This window comes from Cetorhinus maximus, chromosome 5, assembly GCF_964194155.1.
Source record: "Cetorhinus maximus chromosome 5, sCetMax3.hap1.1, whole genome shotgun sequence".
Taxonomy (NCBI): domain Eukaryota; kingdom Metazoa; phylum Chordata; class Chondrichthyes; order Lamniformes; family Cetorhinidae; genus Cetorhinus; species Cetorhinus maximus.
Genome location: NC_135883.1, coordinates 121690181 through 121711318, shown reverse-complemented (window position 1 = coordinate 121711318; position 21138 = coordinate 121690181). Strand labels below are relative to the sequence as shown.

Below are 21138 nucleotides of genomic sequence, written 5' to 3'. Positions count from 1 at the left end.
CTTTTTTCTGTAGCCCAGTAAAATCTTTTCTCTTCAGATAATTATCCAGTTCCCTTCTGAAAACTGCAACTGAATCTGTCTCCATCACACACTCAGGCAGTGTATTCCAGATCCAAACCACTTGTTGCATAAAGAACCTTTTTCTGATGTTGCCTCTGGTTGTTTTGTTAATCACCTTACGTTTCCCAACCTTCTGCCGATGGAAACAGTTCCTCCTCATTTACACTATTCATACCCCTCATGATTTTGAACATGTCTAACAAATGTCCTCTCAATTTTCTCCTCTCCAAGGAGAACAGCCCAGCTTTGCCAATCTATCCAATAACTGAAGTCTCTCATCCTTGGAACCATTCTTATAATTATTTCCTGTGCCCTTTCTAAAACCTCACATCCTTCCTGTTGAGGCTGAACCAGTGTTTTATGAAGGTTTATAGCTTACTTGCTTTTGTACTCTGTGCCCCTATTTAAAAACCCAGGATTCAGTATAATTTATTAACTGCTTTCTCAACATACCCTGTTACATTCAATGATTTATGCACATATAAACCCAGGTCCCTCTGCTCCTGTGTTTCCTTTACACTATCAGGGTAACCTTCAGCTTCATAGTGAAGTCCATCACTATCCACCACACAGTTCACAATACTTCCAAGTCTTGCATCATCTTCAAATTTTGAAATTATGCCCTGTACACCCAGGTCTCGGTTATAAAAAAAAATCAAAAAAAGCAGCGTTCCCCTCTATATACCATCCCCCAGTCAGAAGTAAGTAAAGCTTTGTGTAATTCAAGTTTTTAATAGTTTTGAATTAAATAATTTAACTGTCGCATAATGAAATTCTAGCTATGCTACAGGCTAATGATTCAAAATACCACATGGTTCAAAATAAAATGCCTACAGGCACTAATATTTTTCACTTTAAAAACAGTTTTACTGAGAACTGGCACAGACATGATGGACTGAATGGCCTCCTTCAATGCTGTAACCATTCTATGATTCTATTAGAGTAGGAAAGAGTAAGAGGAGGAAACAGCATAACTTAGATTAGACTGAAACTTTATCCTCTAAATCATTACTCAACACCATGGCTGCTGAAATAAATTATTAAAAATTCAACTTTTTAAAACATTTTTATTAACTAGAAGTTCTCCATTCTAATTTAAGCCCTGTGCCTACTCAATCAGACACAGGGATCCTTCCCTACACTGAGTTCACATCATCTTGCTGAATATCTAGTCCTATAGATTGTATTTAAACCCCCGGCATCTTAAAACTGTTGGTTTAACATATTGGGATGGGTATTCTCCTTCCTTGATTTGCTTTGGAACAGTTTTGTTATAAAATGTCTCCATCTGAAACAATCAGAAATCGCTATTTTCAAAGTAACTACCAGTTTCGACTTGAGATTCCCAGAAAGCAGTCTGAGTCATGACTACCAATGTGGGGAGTTGAATAAGTATAAATAAAGAATCTCAGTGTAGCAGTGTTGGGAGAACAAGAAACATCTTTCTACTTTTCCTGGTCAATTCCAGATAGCTGTTAATAGAAGGCAAGTAAGAGACCTGGAGGTATTTTAAGGATAAGTTCACTCCTACCTTTCAGACCTGCAAATATACCCCTTTGATAAGCTTTAAGTTGATGTACTGAACCCAATACCTTAAATTTCCTAAATGTCATCCTGGTTCTTTGGTATCATTTTCACTATGAGTCAGGGGGATTTAGGTTCAAATCCCATTGAGGACGGAAGCACATAATCTAGGGTGACACTTCAGATTGGTAATGAATAGGTACTGTATTGCTGATGTCATCTTTTGGATGAGATGTTAAACTGGGGTTCTGTCTGAGCAAATGTAAAAGATCCCACATTATTTGAAAAGCAGCAGGAAATGTCTTCTGGCCAAAGATTATCCCTCAAGCAACACCTTTGAAAAAGTAAAAGCAAAATATTGTGGATGCTGGAAATCTGAAATAAAAACAGAAAATGCTGGAAAAACTCATCTGTGGAGAGAGAAACGGAGCTAACATTTTGAGACCGTATGACTGCTTTGGAGAAGAGTCAAATGGGCTCAAAACGTTAACTCCATTTCTCTCTCCACAGGTGCTGCCAGACCTGCTGAGCTTTTCCAGCATTTTCTGTTATTACCTTTGAAAAAGTGTTCACTGATCATGTAGCTATTGGTGGAACCTTGATGTGTACAAATTGGCAGCTGAATTGGTTTACATAACAACAGTGACTACTCTTCCCAAGTAATTTATTGGCCGAAACCATTTTGGGATGTCCTACAGACATAAATGCAAGATGTTTCTTGTCTTTTTTCCATACTATGGGTGCATTAACAAGAACCTTGTTGTTTTCCAAAACTGTGCTACTTATATTTACAACCCTGTAAATCAGTAATCACAGTCATGGTGATCTCTTGTAGCTTTGAAAGGGTTGGTATGGCTGTTGATTAGAGAGGTAAGCAACTACAAAGTTCAAAATGGAGATTTGACATAAAGTCAAATACCATGTGAACCAATCTCAGACCTCGGATAGCACACTTAGAAAGAACGGAGTATAAAGTATCTTTTTATGCTTCCTGCTGTTATGATCAGGCTGGAAAATTTGTTATATGTTCAGAAACAGACTTCTCTCATGCAAACTACACCAGTGCAAATGAAACTAATGCCAAGGGCGACAGAAGAGAAATGAAAATCTCACATGACATACTGATGTATCACACAAAGGGCGATTCAGACAGATCTGACTGTAAACATCACTTGAAGGGGCCAAGAATCCCTGTGCTTTTCAATTTGGACTATTTGCCCAACTCATGGTATGCAACGATATAGACTTAAGAAGAATTTTGTTCTCTATCCCAGCAAAGCATTTTTAAAAAACTGCTCTATGGTATCTTTCTGAAATAAGTCAATCTGAATTTCGCAATTTGTTGATCTAGTTAATGATATTACTTGGGATCTCAGTCACAAACAATATTTTCAGAAATCTTAGCAGAAACTTCCAAAGAGAGTGACGTGTTTTAGAAATTTCAGCAGTTAAATGATTACACGCAGTGGGTGTATAGTCTGGACATTGTACCTTTCATGTTCAAATTCAATAGTATTCTTTGTTTTTGTAATGGAAGTATTCAAAAATGTTTTGCCAGAGTGATACAAGAATGAAATGAATTCCTGTAAAAAAGACCTTCTTAGAATAAGTACTTTAACAAAACACCACAGCTCTTTGCAGTAGTGATTAACCAATTCCATTCTGTCCAATCTATTTTAAGTCCACTCTTAGTTCAATGCTGCTTAACGGAATTCTATTTTTTAGCATTCAGCATTCTTACTTCAGTGTATTAATTAATTCAAAACTTTAACACAGAAAATGGCTTTGAATTATCAGATGTAGATGATTACTGGAATCTGTGCCAATATTCAAAAATGTATTTGAATCCTGACGATGTGTGAATTCAAGAACTAAAGCAGATGTCCCAGAGGTCCTGAAGTGAACCATGCCTCTGGTTTCTCCTTGCCTGTCAGTCACCACTTTTTAAGTATCTATTTACAATGTAACTAAGATGCATTTAATTGGATACATAAAATCCTTTATGTTTCACGTCTGCAAATTATTCAATGAAAAATAGTATAAATGCAACATACTTTAAAACTTTCCATTACATTGGTTGCATAAACTATATTTGACCACAGCATACCTTCTATAATCTAGCAATACGTATATAAAACATTGCATTTACTCTGGGGAAAACGAGAGTTGAGGCAACTTTTGCCAATATTTTAAGCTAACTTACTGTTACCTACTCAAAGAACCTGAAAATTGTAAACAAAATGAACGCCCCGAGCTAATAATTCATGAATAGTTAATACAATTCTTCCAGCATCTGGGAAGTCACGCTTCAAGCAGGATTCTCAAAATATATCCATTTTTTAAATTCCAAATCCGCCCAACTCTAGAAAATTAATTCTGAATTTGGATCATTCCAGTGTTACAGAAATCAACGGAACAAGAAAAGATGACGAGATTGTTGTGGGATGCACTAGGGAATTCTTCACGTAGCGTTGATGTTTCCATTTGACTTTTTAAAATGAAAATAGGTTCCTAATTTTCATTTTCCACTCACCTACCAGTGAAAAACTAATTCTGTTTATCCTTGTACTTACAAAATAATTGATTTTCATCAATCACAACTTATACGTAAATTAACTAGTTTTCTCTCATTAAGAATACTTTTTCTGCCTAGCCTCCTTACCTGCCCTGTTTGGGGCGTTCTACCTGAGATGCCCATCTTTTCTTCCTGTGTTTCCTGCTTTCAGCAGCTATCGTCAGGCAGCAGAGTATTAGGATAGTCTTTAAAAAATAAGGCATGATCTGCAAAATCGAAATAATCCCAGCAATAGTCCTGTTAAACCCTGCAGTGTGAATCACTTCTCGTTTAAACATTGAATCGATTTTTTTTTTTCACTCCGGCAGCATTGCCCGGCTGATGGCGCGGCTGATGCTCCTGCAACGTGTTAGGTTCGGACTGATCTCGGGCTCGTCACACTTCCGACTGCCCTGCTCTCCAAACCGCTGGAGCAACTTCAGTGTCGGCGCTGCTTTGTGATTGACAGGTCACCATTATACATTAAGCCAGCAATCGCAGCCTGGCGAGTTATCCTGAGCGCTGACACTTTCTTTAGAGATCAAATCAGAATACAAGAAGAAAACCGGTCACTTTCCACACGCACGCTTCGGATATGAGCTTACATAATTTTAAGGTGATAAGACATTTGTTTCTAAACAAGTGGTACAGCGTAGTATGAAACAGAAAATGCTGGGAAAGCTCAGCAAGTCTGACAGCACCTGTGGAGAGATAAACAGAGCTTTGAAGAAGTCATACGGAGTCGAAACTTTACTCTGTTTCTCTCAGATCAGATTTACAGCATCCGCAGTACTTAGCTTTTATAGAAAATATTATTTTGGCCACTGACTAGTGGTTAGGATCTGGAATGCAATCCCCGAGAGGCAGATTCAATCGTGGTCTTCAAAAGAGAAACATTTGCAGGGCTACAGGGAAAAGGCAGGGGAATGGGACTAGCTAAATTGCTCTTGCAGATAACTGGCATTGAGATGATGAGCTGAACGGCATCCTTCTGTGGTGTAATCACTCCATTTTTATTTGCTTTCAGTTCTAATTAGCCAGTATGACGTGAAAAATATATGGATTTAATGCAGAACTGCACTGGAACCTCAATTGATGGGAGGTTTTATATTCGTATATGTGGGTCATATGAGCTTGCACCACTGAAATATAGACAGTGATCTAAGGGTGGCTTTCAGATGATATAGAGATGCAGTAACTCACCATGGTCCAAAGATTAAATTTCAGCCTCTGATAGCTTTCTAAAGTTCTTACTGGTGCAACTAGTTAATCTAGTGTTTAACTACCCCACCACTGAAGAAAGACATGGCCAGTTAGTCAACTGCTTGATCAGTTAAACTGGGGTTTGTTAACCCTTAGGATACATATATCACTTAATTAACCATGAAGAACTGAATTTAGAAGTGTAACACTGGATCCTTCCTAGTATCTTGACATTGCATGGATTCTTAACACAATAAACCACTTTCAAAACACAATGGAGTGCTACACATAAAGATAGCCATTTGAGCTAATCTCAAGCTTAAATCAGATATAAAAGTCAATCACTTGCAGTAATATGAAGTGCTGTACACATTGAGCAAGCACCAGCCTCAGCTCACATTTCATTATCAAAAGCAAAAAAATATAAAACCTGAACACTGCAGGCAACTAACATCTTTGCAAGGCTTGAAAGGTCCTTATCACCATGCACAACACAACCCAGCTGACTTCTGATGACAGCTCAGGAATTAAGTTGGATTCATTGATTTAGCATCCTTCATGCAAAAAATATTCCAAGGTACTCTGAAGAGGCTGTGAAGAGGAGTCATACGGACTCGAAACGTTAACTCTTTCTCTCTCCACAGATACTGCCAGATTTTACTGCTGGGATTTTCCACCACTTTGTTTTTATTCCAAGGTACTTCACCGAATTATGATCAACAAAAATGAGAGTCAAAAAAATAGAAAATGTGACTAAAAGCCTGGTCAGAGGTAAACTTTAACAAGTATCTTAAAAGGAGAGGGAGGTAGAAAGTCAGAAAGTTTTTGGAATGGTTCAATGGTGCTTGGGGCCTGAACAGCACTGCCATCAATGGTGAAGTGCAGGGATCTTAGGATACAGAGAAGGCCAGAGTTTGAGGAAGGCGGTGTTCTTGGAAGTAAAAACAGATAGTGCTGGAAATATCCAGCACCTCTGGCAGCATCTGTGGATCGAAACCGAATTTATGTTGAGTTGAATATAACTCATTTTGCTTTTAATTCAGTGTTAAATTCACTGCCATTTCTCTTCCAGGAATGCCTACCTTGAAGTTCTGCTCTTCTGACGGGATTTCACCTTTGTTGCTTTCTATTTCCCTCCTAGCGTTTGATAAGGCGTCTATGGAAGCTCGCTTTCACAGCCACATCCCCTTCCTCAGCAACTGACACTTTAATTATGATTTGTGTGGATTCCAACTGAAGTTCCATCCTTCATGTTTCAAATCCACCCAGGATACTGTTATCTGAGACACTGTGCCATCACATGCAGTCGACCTCTCTCTCCAGCAGCACTGTTTCATCCATCTCCACAGATGCTGCCAGATCTATTTCCATCATCCACAGTATTTTGCTTTTTAATAGTTCTTGGAAGCTTGGAGAAGGTTGCAAAGATAGGGAGGGACAAGGCCATGAGGATTTGAACATAACAAAGAGGTGTTAGGAGATCAGAAGCCATTGAATGTTAACATGCACAAGGGTGATGTGAGCAAGAATTGGTGAGGGTTAAATACAGCCAGAGTTCAGAGGAGCTCAAGTTTATGAAAGTAAGAGGATGGGGGGGCAGGCCAGAAGATAATTGGAATAGTTGAACCTGGAGGTGATAAAGATATGTAGGAGAATGGACGAGCTTTAAAGATGGGTAATACCATGAAGGTGGAACTGCACACGTTATAAAGCCACTAACTCAACTCTGGGACAAACAGGATTCCCAACTTGCAAACAGTTTTGTTGAAACGGAATAAGAAATTGGTTGCACAGAATACATTGGGAAGAATAAAGCCTGTGCCCTATGTTTGCATATGCATTTTACATTATTAATTGCCATATACACATTCATATGGAGAAAATGTTAGCAAAAAAAAGGAAGGCCAAACATAACAGGAGACCAAGTAGTGTGGGTTGACGAGATTTTTATTATGTTATTGAAATCTAAGCAGATTACAAGATATTTTTGAATTTCCTCTTTAGGATCCGTTTTAGCGATGCTCCCCTGCCCTTGTGATCTCAGCACAGAGGATAATCAAGAATTCATCAACTTTGGAATGCAGATAACAGAACAGAACAGCTTGAAAGAACGAATTCTGGTTTCATTGATGCAAAACGTCAAAGGATTAAGAGAAAAGCACTAAATGGACAAAGGGCTGCTGCAAGGAATTACATTATACAAACTGAATAGTTTAGATCCATTGCTTGCACTACAGTATGTTATTCATTACAAACATTGAAACATACATTTCATTTAAAAATATTTTACATATTTATATTTTATTACAGTAAACCTAGGACTTCAGTCACTTGCAGAAAAATGCATGGTAATAGAAAGCAGAGAAGGCCAAGTACCTAAGTCCTCTAATTATGATTTAACTAAGTGTTAACACAAGAAAATGTAAATGCTGGACATATACTGGTGAATCAATGTCTGTAATAAGGTTAGTTAATTATGCTAATGGTAGCAAGTGCTAACTTCACTGTTCACTGCCTGATGTGTGTTTCTGGCATTTTATCTTCTGGTTGTGTAAATAAAGTGGACTCTTAATGTCGCAAGAAAATGAAGGCTTTAAGTCTGCAAACATTAAACATCAACTATTTGTACATAGGATCATACAACACAGAAGTCTGTCCATTGTATGTGTGCCCACTCTTTGCAAGAGCTAATTAGTCCCACTCCCCTAGTCTTTCCCTGTAGCCCCGCAATTTTTCCCTTTTCTAGTTGTTCAAAAAACTCACTACATACAAGAACATTTTATAGTAGCTAAGTAAATTTTAGATGCTTTTCATTTTAAATCTATGTAATTTATGTTGTTTGATAAATGCATTAGTTTCAATTTCTATACTTCCAGCTGCAAGGGTCTCTTCAGTTCAACTGCACAGACCATTATTGATAAAACACCTGAATGAAAAAAGTCATTTATTTGTTCCATGCCAGAAAACTGAAGTATAAACAATACAAATCTGAAGAAGTACTCTTGTTTTAGTGACTTTCCATTGTTGTGCTGTGGCAGAACAGTGTTTTGAACACCATGCTGAATGAACTTTGATATAAAAATCCTGCAGTAATATGTCTGGCATGTGTGACAGGAAAGCACTATATTTTTTTTAAGATGCCAGGCTGATATGCCAATTTTCTTCTGAACCCAAGAAAGGTAAAGTATTTCACAAAACAAAAACAACAGGCTTTTCATCAAATATCCACCTTGAGCAATTTCGTGACAATGACGCATTAGAAAGTTAGGAGAGTGACTGCAGGGTGACTATATTGTTCCCTTAACTGTAAAGTGCGGTGGCACTGTTTGTGCAAAGTATTCAAAGTCCCACAAAATAAATGAGCAGAAAAAATATAGAATATTAAACATTCACATCTGCATGAGATAGCTTGTTCTTGTCAGTTTCAAATATGAAACCACAACTTTACACTGGCAAAATTCATTGTTCATAGGGCATCCAGCAAACAAAAAATACTGTTCTGTTTACTCAGTTATGCAGATAATATTTACTCTCATTGTTTAGACAATCAAAAATGTAAATGTGTAGCATCCTATACATGAAAATTAAAAGCATTATGCAACTTGCAATGAAAAGTTCAATTTTGTAATATATATGTATTTACACATACACACATTACAATCACCAACTGACATGCTACAGCGTACATAACTTGGTTAAAGAAAATAAACAACCAGGAGTACTGGAGAAGGGGCGTCTTTCCATCACTTGCCGGAAAATTCGATATTTGATTATTTTGTTCGACTTAAGCTCAAGAAATTTAACCAAGCACAACACCCAAAACCAGTATCTCTACCTTTTTATTGTTACAAATCTGGTTCCATTGACTTAACACCACCGATTGATCTTGGATTTATTTTTGAGGATTTTATACCAATTCTCAGGTTGACCTTTGTTTTAAGATTTATACATTTTAAAAATTTATTTTAGGGTATTTATTAAAACATTGCTAATCTTGTACCATGAAACTAGCATGATATCTCAGCCTCCAACAACTTCTCATAGCAGTGTTGAAAGCTCATAATTTGGATTTTAGATTTGCTACAGACAGTACTGAAAATCCTGACTATGTATTCAAATCCAAATGAAGTGAATGTTCACACTCTTCCTGACAGGTTAAGGCATTTGTTAATTTGTATAAATAGGACCCATTTCAAAAAGATAAAATTGCATACAACCCCCAGCACTCAGGCTATGAGCCCAATGACCTTTATAGTGGTCCACAAAAACTTCAGTAAACAGGTTATTAGCACCCTCAGAATTACAGACATTTTTCAACAGCATAGTCTCAACAAAAACAACTCAATCCTACCAGAGATAAATTGAATTTAACAAGAGTTTGATCAAAAATATGCCTGAATGGGTTTCCCTGCAGTATCAAATTTTGGAAAATGCCTGTTTATCACCCAAGGATAATAATTACACATAAGCCTTGCATTCTGTAATACTTCCCTTTTGGGTTGGTTATTCAAAGCCCTTGCATATCCTGGCCATTAATATGGGGATGAATGTCAAAACACATGATATGATGTATAATAAATCCAGTCTATGGCTATGCAAAGCAACTGATCATTATAATTCATAGTCAAATCTGTATTCATTCGACATGTAAATCCTTCGAAAAATGAGAGCAGCCAGTGCTAATGTGAGGATGACAATTAGGACAGTGGATCCTATTTGATTGGTATTAGCTGGTCGACGAACTTGAGTGTATGATGGCGAAACTGGATGCCTCGCCTGTTGCTGCTGCTGAGCGCGTCGTTGCTGTTGAGTACGCCGCTGTCTAGGACTTAAGCTTGTAGTATTGGGTCTGCTTTGCAGAGGTTCCTGAATCCCAGTTTGAGTGTCATCTCCATCAGTCTATAAAAGATCAAAACTGTTTTAAGGCAGGTTTTGAGATATCCAATCTAACTAAATGATCAGACAAACTGAGCAAGTAACCCATACTATCTTTTACTAGTCCTTCCTGTCTTTTTCAAGAGTAAGTGACAAAGTTCCATAGATGGCATATGGATGCATCATTGCTAAATTCTGGACCAGTCCATGCTGGTGTTTATGATCCATTCGCACATCCTCCAGTCTTTTCTTACTAAGTTATCAGCATCCTCTATTCTCTGCTCCCTCATATGCTTATCTAGTCACCCCTTAAGTGTATCTATACTATTTGCCTCAACTACTGTGGTAGCAACAAATACAAAAAATAGTTGGAAAAACTCAGCAGGTCTGACAGCATCTGCGGAGAGGAATACAGTTAACTTTTCGAGTCCATATGACTCTTCATCAGAAGTACTGTGGTAGCAAATTCTATGCTCTCATTACTCTGGGTAAAGAAGTTTCTGCTAAATTCCCTTTTCAATTTCTTAGTGACTATCCTATATTGACAAGAACATAAGAAATAGTAAGAGTAGGCCATTCGGCCCCTCAAGCCTGCCCCACCATTCAATAATAATATGATCTGCCCCAGGCCTCAACTCACCTTTCGTGGCAGATTCTCATAGCACTCCACTCACCAATATTTCAAAAATCTATCTACCTCCTCTTTAAATACTTTCAGTGATCTAGCCTTCACAACTCTCTGGGGTAGAGAATTCTAGACATTCACTGCCCTCAGAAGAAATTTCTTTGCATCTCAGTTTTAAATGAGTGTCGCCTTATTCTGTAACTATGTCCCCTAGTTCGAGATTCCCTCACAGTGGAAAAATCTTCTCAACATCTACCCTGTCAAGCCTCCTCAGAATCTTGTATATTTCAATAAGATCACCCCTCATTCTTCTAAACTCTAATGAATAAAGGCCTACCTGTTTAGCCGTTCTTGATAAGTCAATCCCTTCATCCCAAGAATCAGCCTCATGAATCTCTTTTGAACTGCCTCCAATGCCAGTATATCCTTTCTTAAATACGGGAACCAAAACTATACACAGTACTCCAGGTGCGGCCTCACCAACACCCTGTACAGTTGTAACAAGGCTTCCTTATTTTTAAACTCCAACTCCCTAGCAATACAGGCCAAAATTTAATTTGCCTCTTAATTACTTGCTGCATCTGCAGGCTAACGTTTTGTGTTTCATGCACAGAAACACCCAGATCCCTCTATGCTGTACTTTTTTGGAGTCCCTCTCCATTTAAATAATAGTCTGCCTTTTGATTCTTCCTACCAAAGTGCATGGCCTCACACTTTCCTACATTACACTCTATCTGCCAAGATTTTGCCCACTCACTCAACCTATCTATATCCCCTTGCAGATTCCTTATGCCCTCATCACAACATGCCTTTCCACCTATTTTTGTAACATCAGCAAATGTGGATACATTACACTCTGCCCCCTCCTCCAAGTCATTAATATAGATAGTAAATAATTGAGGCCCTAGGACTGATCCTTGTGGCACTCCACTAGTTACATCTTTCCAATCTGAAAAAGCCCCATTAATCCTGACTCTGTCTTCTGCATGTTAACCAATCCTCAATCCATGTTAATACATTACTCCCAATACCGTGAGCTCCTATCTTGTGCAATAACATTTTATGTGGCGCCTTATCGTATGCCTTCCGTAAATCCAAATACACTACATCTACCGGTTCCCCTTTATCAACTCTGCTTGTTATATTCTCAAAGAACTCTAGCAAATTTGTCAAACATAATTTCTCTTTCACAAAACCATGTTGACTCTGTTTGATTGCATTAAGCTTTTCTAAATGTCCTATTTTTTCTTTAATTTTCTTTGACTCTAGCATTTTCTCAACAACAGATGTTAGGCTGACTAGCCTATAGTCTCCTGCTTTTTGTCTCTCTCCCTTCTTGAACAGGGGCGTCACATTAGTGGTTTTCCAATCCGCTGGGGCCCTCTCGGAATCCAGTGAGCTCTGGGATATTTTGACCAATGCCTCCACTATCTCTGCAGCCATTGATGGTCCCTAGTTTTGCTGTTACCCACAAGTTCAAACACAATGTCTACTCTATCAAAACCTGTCAATGTTAAAAACTATTATGTCACATCTCAGCCTTTGCTTTTCAAGAAAAAAAAGACCCAGACTATTCACACTTTCCTGACAGGTATAACCTAACAATGCTGGTATAATCCCTGTAAATCTTTTTTGCATCCTATCCAGTGTCTTTATTCCCTTTTTAGGGTATAGTGGCCAGAATTTTAACAGTACATCAAGTGCGGTACAACCAAGATTTGATACCAGATTCAATACAAGTTTTTATAATGTCTCTATTTTCTAATGCTATTCTCCATTTAAAAAAATTATCACTAATAAGCACCAGTGTACATTTAGCCTTTCTTATGGTCCTATTAACCAGTGTTGCTACTTTGTGATGTATTGGTACTTCGATCCCTATTAAGCCTCTTATTTTCCAACTAATACAAGACCTTATTTTCCCTTACCAAAATGCAAGATTTCACACTTAGCTATGGTGAAGTTCATTGCCACATACCCCACCATCAGATGACTCAATTTCATGCTAAAGGAGACAAAGTGACCACTGAACAGTCTATGAATCTCAGCCATTGCAGTGAGAATAAGCCCATCAAGGAACATAGATAACATTAAAACAAAATGAAGTCTTATTTGAGACAGAGTCAATGCGGAGAGAGAAAATAAAGTACTCAGACAGCAAAACAGAGCAAAAAATACATTTCAATAATATGGTTAAAAGTAATGAGAACCATCTTCCATAAGACCTTACTTTAAAAACTTCTTAGGTAAAGGCAGCTGTGTTGCCATAACATTAGAAAGCTTTAATTGCTATTTTTTGGAGGGATCGAGCAGTTTTTTGCAGAACTACTCACCCCCACCCTCAAAACAATGCAAGTGATCTTTTTGATACTGTAGACTACCCAATTGTGAAGGTACAAAATAGATTAAACTAATTAGAAAGTAAAACGCACAAGCGCTTAACTAGGCAGAATTTCCTGGTACCAGTTGTTGATTCAGTTTAGCTTTCCTACCTTCTCTTTCTCTGAAGATGAGCAGATGGACCAACGTTACTAGATTTGTTTTTGCTAAAACAATCTCCAGTCTTCGTCATTTCTGAACCACAGCTTATCCTGGATTTTGACTACAATTTATCTGCAAATTCGAGCTGTAGCATCCTACCACCAAACCCATCTTGGCTGAGCTCCAGGCCGCAGTCTTTCATAACGGATGAGTGTTACATAAATACTCAATCCAATCCAATAAATAATTATAGTATACCAATATTGGAGAACTTACTATATATTTCATACACTAATTCGAATGAATTTAGCCTGTTCATTTAAAAAAATGCCAAAAACATTCCAATTCTGTCTAAATTCATAATATTAGAACGATGAAAATTCAGTGGTTTATGATCCTGGTTAATACATGTTTTTTTAAAAAGTTAAAGCGGCATTCATTTGGTTTATAAACACGCTATATGGTTCTGTAAAACTGAACGATATTTTAAGGAATACATCCAGATAAAAGAGTTCAGAAGTTCAGTGGGACAAACAGTAGCTTAAATAATTTATTGAACAAACTATACCTTTTTGGGGTAATAGTTAAAATGACTAAGCTAGGAAACTTGACATGAGCAAAAAGCATTAAGTGTTAACTAGCATGGAGGACAGCATGTGTCAAAAATATCCTTTTGTAGCATATGCAGCCTGCACAGGATATGACAGCTACTTCAGAGTTAACTGTATTCCTGTAGACAGTAGACCCTTGGATGAGGATTGTATACATTTAGAATAGTACACATTTAAAATAGCTCAGCGATTTACCAAGGTGTAACTAAAGTCTAAGGCTACTGCAGTCAATACTCAGACCAGAGGATTTCAGACTGGCCTAGAGAACAATGAATGGGGAAACCCAACTAAAAGCAGTGAACAGGGGGGGTCAGGGTCACACATGTGGATAGAAGAGGTGTTTTGCTAAAATGGTCATTCAATTTGAACTTGGTCTCCACACTGTAAAGAGCAACAAATACAGCATACGAGATTTCAAAGAGTACATTGAAATGCTGCCTTCTATGAAGAGAGAACTTTCAGCCTGGATGACGTGGTATGGGAGGAGGTAAATGGACCAGTGATGCAATGGTGCCAAGAAAAGAACCACTAATTCTGATATGTGAGAATGGGCAAGGATATCTTAGGAGGGCAGTTCCTCTGAAAAGCAGGGAGGAGCTATGCCTGGTGCCAAGATCATACGGTAGATGGCACAAAATGATTGGACAAATGTAAAGGCTGGTGGTGGTAGTGGAAGGTGAAGGTAAGTAGTATCCTGATGGAGGAGAGGGCGGGGGGGCGGGATAAGACCAGAGGCTTGGGAAAATGTGTTGGTCAAGGATCCTGTTGTCCACCATGGAGGTTGAACCTCAGTTGAGAAAAAGTATAACAAACAGAACAGGTGTTGCAGTGGTGCCAAGAAAAGAACCACTAATTCAGATGTGTGAGAATGAGTAAGGATATCTTAGGAGGGTAGTCAAAAGCTTTGTAGAAAGTCGAATCAGAGAAAAATGAAAGAGAGAGAGAAAAAAATGATAATTTAGGCAGAAGATAGAGTCAGTGGGCTTTTGATAATGTGCATTATATAAACATTTAAGCATTGAAATAAGTTCAGGATGGGAAGAAAAAGAATCAAAAAATGGACCACGTTAAACAAGGTAATAGATGGACCAGATTTAGGAGCAGTGAATGAAATTCTGGAATCGGAGCAATTACAGAAAAGCATCAACAATCATCAATACAGCTGAAGTGAAGCCAATTGGAGCCTCAGCCAAACACAGATCTTTGAACTAAAGAATGGCACCCTCTTTTATAACGGCAGGGTTGGATCCGTGAACGGAAAACTATCAGACCAGAGAGGCCTAGATTCAAGTCAGTAAAAAGGGATAATGGCCATTCTCAATGAACAGAAAAGACAAGGGACCAGAGCAAATCATCCAGGTAGACATTAAATGAGACATCAAAACAAGTGCCCTCTCCTGTAAATATAAATGTACAGAATTGCTTTATGTTAATTTAGCATTTATCAATTTAGATGTGCATAGAAAATAAGTTTTATTTATAATTATCAGACACATATTAGTAATGCTATTTATTTAGAGAAATGTTTGAGCTAAGACAGCGTTTGATCCGAATTGGCATTGTATCGCACCAAACAAAACAACATCTATTTGTCATTATACACATAGCAAACCAAACATTTCTGAAATTGCTTCCAGGACGAGGACCAATTTAAAAAAATTCAATCAGTATCAAGTCAGATCATATAGCAGCAACCCAATTGTGCATGTAAATGGACAAATAATGTCAGGATACTTATTTTGGTGCCACTCAAATGTGAAGTTATTTCCCCACAACAAGCACTAGGCTAGCAAGTCTATAATTTCTTGGTTTATTTCTTCTGTGCTTCTAAATAATGGTGTGACATTAGCAATTTCCAATCCAGTAGGATAATTCCTGAATCAAAAGATATGCAAGACATCTGACATGCTGCATCAAGTTATAATCTGCTCATTAATTTGACTTCAACAAATTAATCAACATTTTGCGCTTTGGTTCCAAAGATTGAATTAAGTGAACCACCCTGAGGCAATGATGTCCTCAACCCTGAGGGCAAAATTAATCTATATAATGGCAACTAAAAGATGAAAAAAAGCAATTGGTGAGGTAGTGTCTGGGAATTTGAATGTTAATATAAAAGGCATTAAAATGTGTTACTACATTGACATTTCCTGATAATCCATGTACTAAAAGACAGATTAGGATTAAGTTAACATGAATAGTTGCCCTCAGCTCTCCAGCTAAATTGAAATTATTAGTCTCCATGAAAATAGATCTGTTCCAACAAAAATTCAACGTGTAGGTAAGGTTATAAAGATAGGAGACAAATTGGATTACACACCACTCTTATATCTTCAGTTTCTGGATTGTTTTGAGTGAATGGAAGCTGATTAGGAACTTGAGTTTCTTGGTTTGCACTTTTTACAAGCGTCGGTGCAGGAGCAGGTTCAGCAGCAGTGGTAGCAGCACTTGTCTCTGCCTAATGAAAAGTAAATGATGCAGTTATAAACTTGAAAGACAGTTAGCTTGGCTCAATTGTTGGCAATCTATTTGTCTCTGATTCTGGAGTTATGGTTTTAACTGCATCACACACTATATAGTCTAGGCCAACATTTCAGCACATTAAAGGAATGCTGCATTACCAAGTGCCATCTTTCAAATGAGACAGTAAACAAAGACTCTGTCTGCCCATCAAACATAAAAGCCAGCCCTGGCCAACATTTCTCCCTCAATTAATACTAAAAATAAATTAAATGAACACTTACATCATTTGCTGTCTGGATCTTGCTGCATGCAAATTGGCCACCAAGTAACAGTAACAATACTCCAAAAGCAATTAATTTGAAGTAAAACAATTGGGATGCATTTAAATACTAATTTAATGCAAGTTAATCCTTTCCTTTGTCACTAGAACGTTTCAAAGAATAGTACAGTTTACAACATCATGAAGTTTTCCCAAGAACATGCAAGCCATCCACTCTTTTGGTTTATGAACTAAAATGGATAGGCTCAACTAACAATACACAAACCAACATACCTTAAAATTGATTTGTTTTGCCAATTCTTTCGCCTCCACATCAGCCAGACTTGGAATGCTACTTGCTGTGCATGGAAGCAGGGCTGTCCTCATGTGAGAGCCACAATTTTCACAGTTAAAATCTTGTGACCTAAATTATGAAAACATTTAAAATTTTTGATACGTTTATTAATGTTGTGGCTATGAGGGCTTAAATTCTGTTGCTTGAAAGCAGCAGCCAATTACTTTACTTTGATCATTATTAGGATGATATCAATGATGATATAGATGTTAAGCAAAGTAGAGAGTTAATACATTTTTGTTCAAAATCATCCTGAATAGCCCTGGTATATAGCAACTCTGTTACCTTGTATAGTTTTCGTGTTCCCTGTTTAACCAATTGGCTTGATTAAATTGAAACCCAATTAAGATAATTTGATACTCTAATAGATTACTTACTGGAAATCTTTAATCCCATGCTTCCTGCATAATATGCAGGATTAAGCATTGTTCTGATATTACAGATTTTAGCAAATGTCTATTTTCTTCTTACATTATTTTTTGGAGAGGAAAGGAAGGGAAACATAATATCCTCCAAATAACAAGGAACTATCTTTCTGCTTAATGTAAATAGATAAAACAAAATCTTACTTTTTGGCTAGTGCTTTCCTCTCATCAGGAGTGTAATCCAGAGAACCAATGGCTCCTTCTCCCTTTGTTGGCATGAACCCAATAATGGCCAACAATGCTGTCCGTACTAGGAATAAATATATCATAATTTAAAACTGCTTTTTTTGTAAGCTATTTTTGTTTCCCACTTTCCCTCTAGGTGTCTATATATGCACTAAGCATCATAACAGCTAAGAGAACAGATTAGACAACAGACTGAAAAGCTCCATTGCTAGTTTAAGAAGTGCACAACTGCAGTTTGGATTAACTTTGCTTCTTGTACCCAAGGGAGTGGGTGAAGTAGGAAGAGAAGAATCAACCTGGTGCCTATTCAGAACCTTCCTACTGTGGCATGGTTCAAGTTGGAAACTTTCCGAAGAATCACAGGTGTAACCCTGTATTTATCACTCCATAGTAGATTGTACTGGAATTAAAACTGTTACCCCACACTAGTCAACACAATGCCATTTCCAGTAACCAATGTGTTAATAGCGTCAGCCCTGACTCAGTTGGTAGCATGTTCTCCTCTAAATCGCAAGGTTCCAGGTTCAAGTCCTGCTCAAGGGTTTGAACACAAAATTCAAGGCTGACACTACAGTACAGCACTGAGGGAATGCTGCACAGTTGGAGTGCCTGCTTGTGTGAACTTATGACACTATTTCAAAGAAGAACAGTATCTCCAGTGTCCTGGCTAATATTTATCCCTCTACAAAAACAATATATTACCTGGTCATTATCATATTGCTGTTTTTGGGAGTTTGCCGAGCACAAATTAGCTGCCCCGTTTCTTAACATTACAACAGTGACTATACTTCAAAATTACTTCATTGCTGTAAGCACTTCGAGACATCTGGTGGTCATGAAAAGTAGTATATAAATGCAAAACAAAAACAGAATTACCTGGAAAAACTCAGCAGGTTTTTCCAGGTAATTCTGTTTTTGTTCTGGATTTCCAGCATCCGCAGTAGCTTTTAGCTTTTTGTATATAAATGCAAGTTGTTTTGTTTTAATGCTACAGCTATTAGATGATGGTTCAGGTTTATGATCAGAATTCTGGGTGATACTCACTGCTCCAGGAGGGTTGCCAAGTTTCAGGGTGATGTCCCGAGATGCTCAAACATATCTTTTTTCCTACTTCAAACCTTCCATTAGGCTGAAACAAAAAGACCTGTTCAAGTAGCAGTACTAAATAGTAAATAAACTTTTAGCAAACAGATGGCTGGGTATGAAATTCCTGCTGGTTTCCAACTACCCTTAATATTTCCTAAATAATTGTATGTGAATTACCAAAATGTTTCAGATTACTTGCTTGTTCCAATTTCTTTATAAAGAATGTCTGGGCAAAGCAAGCATGCCAAGCTAAGTGCATCTTATGCATCTCTTTATGGGAAAGCTAATTTTTGCACATCCTAAAATCTTTCCATGTCACATACATTAACTTTGACAGCTAATGGTATGGACTATATACCGATTCCTGGGCCTTGGCCAACTATACTTTACAATCAGGCCCTAGGAAATATGCAGGAGTGCTTTAGATAACTGACTTTCCTTCCCTCTTAAAGCCAGAAGTATGGAGAGGGGAGGGCCTGTGGAGACAAAACTGTACTGCCTTCATTCAGTATATCCCTGTGAAAGTACAGTTGACAAGAACAAACCATGTGAAGGACCAAATGTATTTGTGTATTAAATTTGTTCCATTTCACAATCTAATAATTTTGGATATTATGAAAAACAAGTTTAAATGAAAGATTGGAAACTCTCAAAGCTGTTCTTAGCAATGACAATTATGTAACACACTAGTGCATAAATTTGGTGCTATTGTTATAAAAAAGGTTGGTAGGAACAATTAAACTGCACCATGGAACAATAGGGGAAAAGTGTTCTTTGGAAAAGGAAAATTGTTAGGTAGGGAAAGATTCATCTTCCTTCCCTATTACCCCTTATTTTGAAGCAGGGAAAAGCAGAATTCAACATCTCTGCCCTCGTAAAAACAAGGTAACAGGTTGTCATTTGGTAGTACAGAACTTGAGTGTTGCTGAAAAAAAGACATGCCTAAGCTTTTCATCTTGCACTCATCAGGACGCCTCGCACGAGCTTGATTACATAATCTTTAGCCTTGGATGATGATGATATTGCTATCATCTAAGGCTGCATGGGGAGTCGGTGGCATAGTGGTATTATCACTGGATTAGTATTCCAGAGACCCAGGTTTAAATCCCACCAAGGCTGATGGTGAAAATTTGAATTCAATAAAAATCTGGAATTAAAAGTCTAACCACATTGCCAAATGTCATAGTTCACTCATGTCCTTTAGGGAAGAAAATCTGCTGTCCTTACCTGGTCTGGCCTACATGCGACTCCAGATCACCAGCAATGTGGTTGACTCTTAAATGCACTCTGAACAAGGGCAATTAGGGATGGGCAATAAATGCTGGCCTAGCCAGCGACACCCACATCCTAAGAACAAATCAGGCATTACACAACACCTGCATACATATGGGATATTGAGGCATAAGATCAGCTACGATTGTATGAATAGTGGTGCAGTTTTGAGGGGCAATTTGGTGTACTCCTGCTCCTATTTATGTTCTTATAACCTACATCAACACTTCAGTGCAGTATTGACATTGCTGGAGCTGTCGTCTTTTGGATGGGGCATTAAATGGGAGGTCCACTCTACCCGTTCAATTGAACATAAAAGATACCCTGGCACTCTCTGAAGAGGAATCAAGAGTTTGCCAAATGCTCTGGCCAATATTTATCCCTTGCCCAATGGCAGTAAAAAAAATTACTGGCAGTGTATTCTGCCTGTCATTTGTGGGGCATTGCCATGTGTCTATATAACTTAGTTCAAAAGCAATTCAATGGCTGTGAAGCATGTTGAAATATCCCAAGATGTCATAATATGCTTGATCAATACAAGACTTAAAAATAAATTGATTGTGCCTGTGGATTTGGAGGCTTATAAAATTAACATTTTCACATATTAGGGAGAATAAGCAGAAATATAGATCAGCTCATCGGCATTTCAACAGCACTAATTGAGAAAACAGCAGAACACAACTGGGACAGATTAAGCTTATATCCGCAGCTCCGGAAACTGAGGCTTTACTATTTAACCTCATCTACTGGTGAAAGGCAGAACAAGGTGGATTATTATAAAAAGATCACTAGATTGATTGATTACTAGACACACGCAAGGAGGAGTGTTAAAATAACCTTACAATATGCACAATCTGCCACAAATTTCTTAGTACTTCCCTGTTACGCTACAGCACTTCCTCCCTCAACTAGTGGCATTTAAATAACTGCTCAAATTGATGGTCAAAACCCACAAGTTCAAGAGGAAAAGCCTTTTTGCCCCTCAATCGATGAGTGCCTAACAGACTTGATGGATGTTAATTTTGATGTCAGCATCATCACATAACTCGTTATAAATACCTAGTTCATGGCTCATAGTAATACTTTAGAGATATTTTTTAGTTCTGGGAAGATTAAACATTAACTGTAGAAAATAAGATAGATGCAAGTAAAGCAGCTT

General features: G+C 37.7%; 2 protein-coding genes across 3 annotated transcripts in view; both read right to left on the bottom strand.

The window, feature by feature from the left end:
* LOC144680896 (gamma-aminobutyric acid receptor subunit rho-2-like) overlaps nucleotides 1–4748 on the bottom strand; it is a 60350-nt gene extending 55602 nt beyond the window's left edge. Inside the window, exon 1 of the mRNA XM_078542419.1 lies at nucleotides 4247–4748. Within this exon, the coding sequence (XP_078398545.1) occupies nucleotides 4247–4437 (191 nt within the window). The 5' untranslated portion in view covers nucleotides 4438–4748. The remainder of the gene's footprint in view (nucleotides 1–4246) is intronic.
* A 2522-nt stretch (nucleotides 4749–7270) lies between these two features.
* Nucleotides 7271–21138, bottom strand: part of ube2j1 (ubiquitin-conjugating enzyme E2, J1) — a 34350-nt gene continuing 20482 nt past the window's right edge. The window contains exons 5-9 of one of the 2 annotated variants that reach the window (XM_078542414.1): nucleotides 18666–18750; nucleotides 17580–17685; nucleotides 16950–17079; nucleotides 16263–16391; nucleotides 7271–10240 (exon numbers count right to left, since the gene is read on the bottom strand). In XM_078542414.1, the coding sequence (XP_078398540.1) occupies nucleotides 9953–10240; nucleotides 16263–16391; nucleotides 16950–17079; nucleotides 17580–17685; nucleotides 18666–18750 (738 nt within the window). In that variant the 3' untranslated portion in view covers nucleotides 7271–9952. Of the gene's footprint in view, nucleotides 10241–16253; nucleotides 16392–16949; nucleotides 17080–17579; nucleotides 17686–18665; nucleotides 18751–21138 lie in introns of both variants that reach the window. The other variant, XM_078542413.1, reaches the window with a different exon arrangement.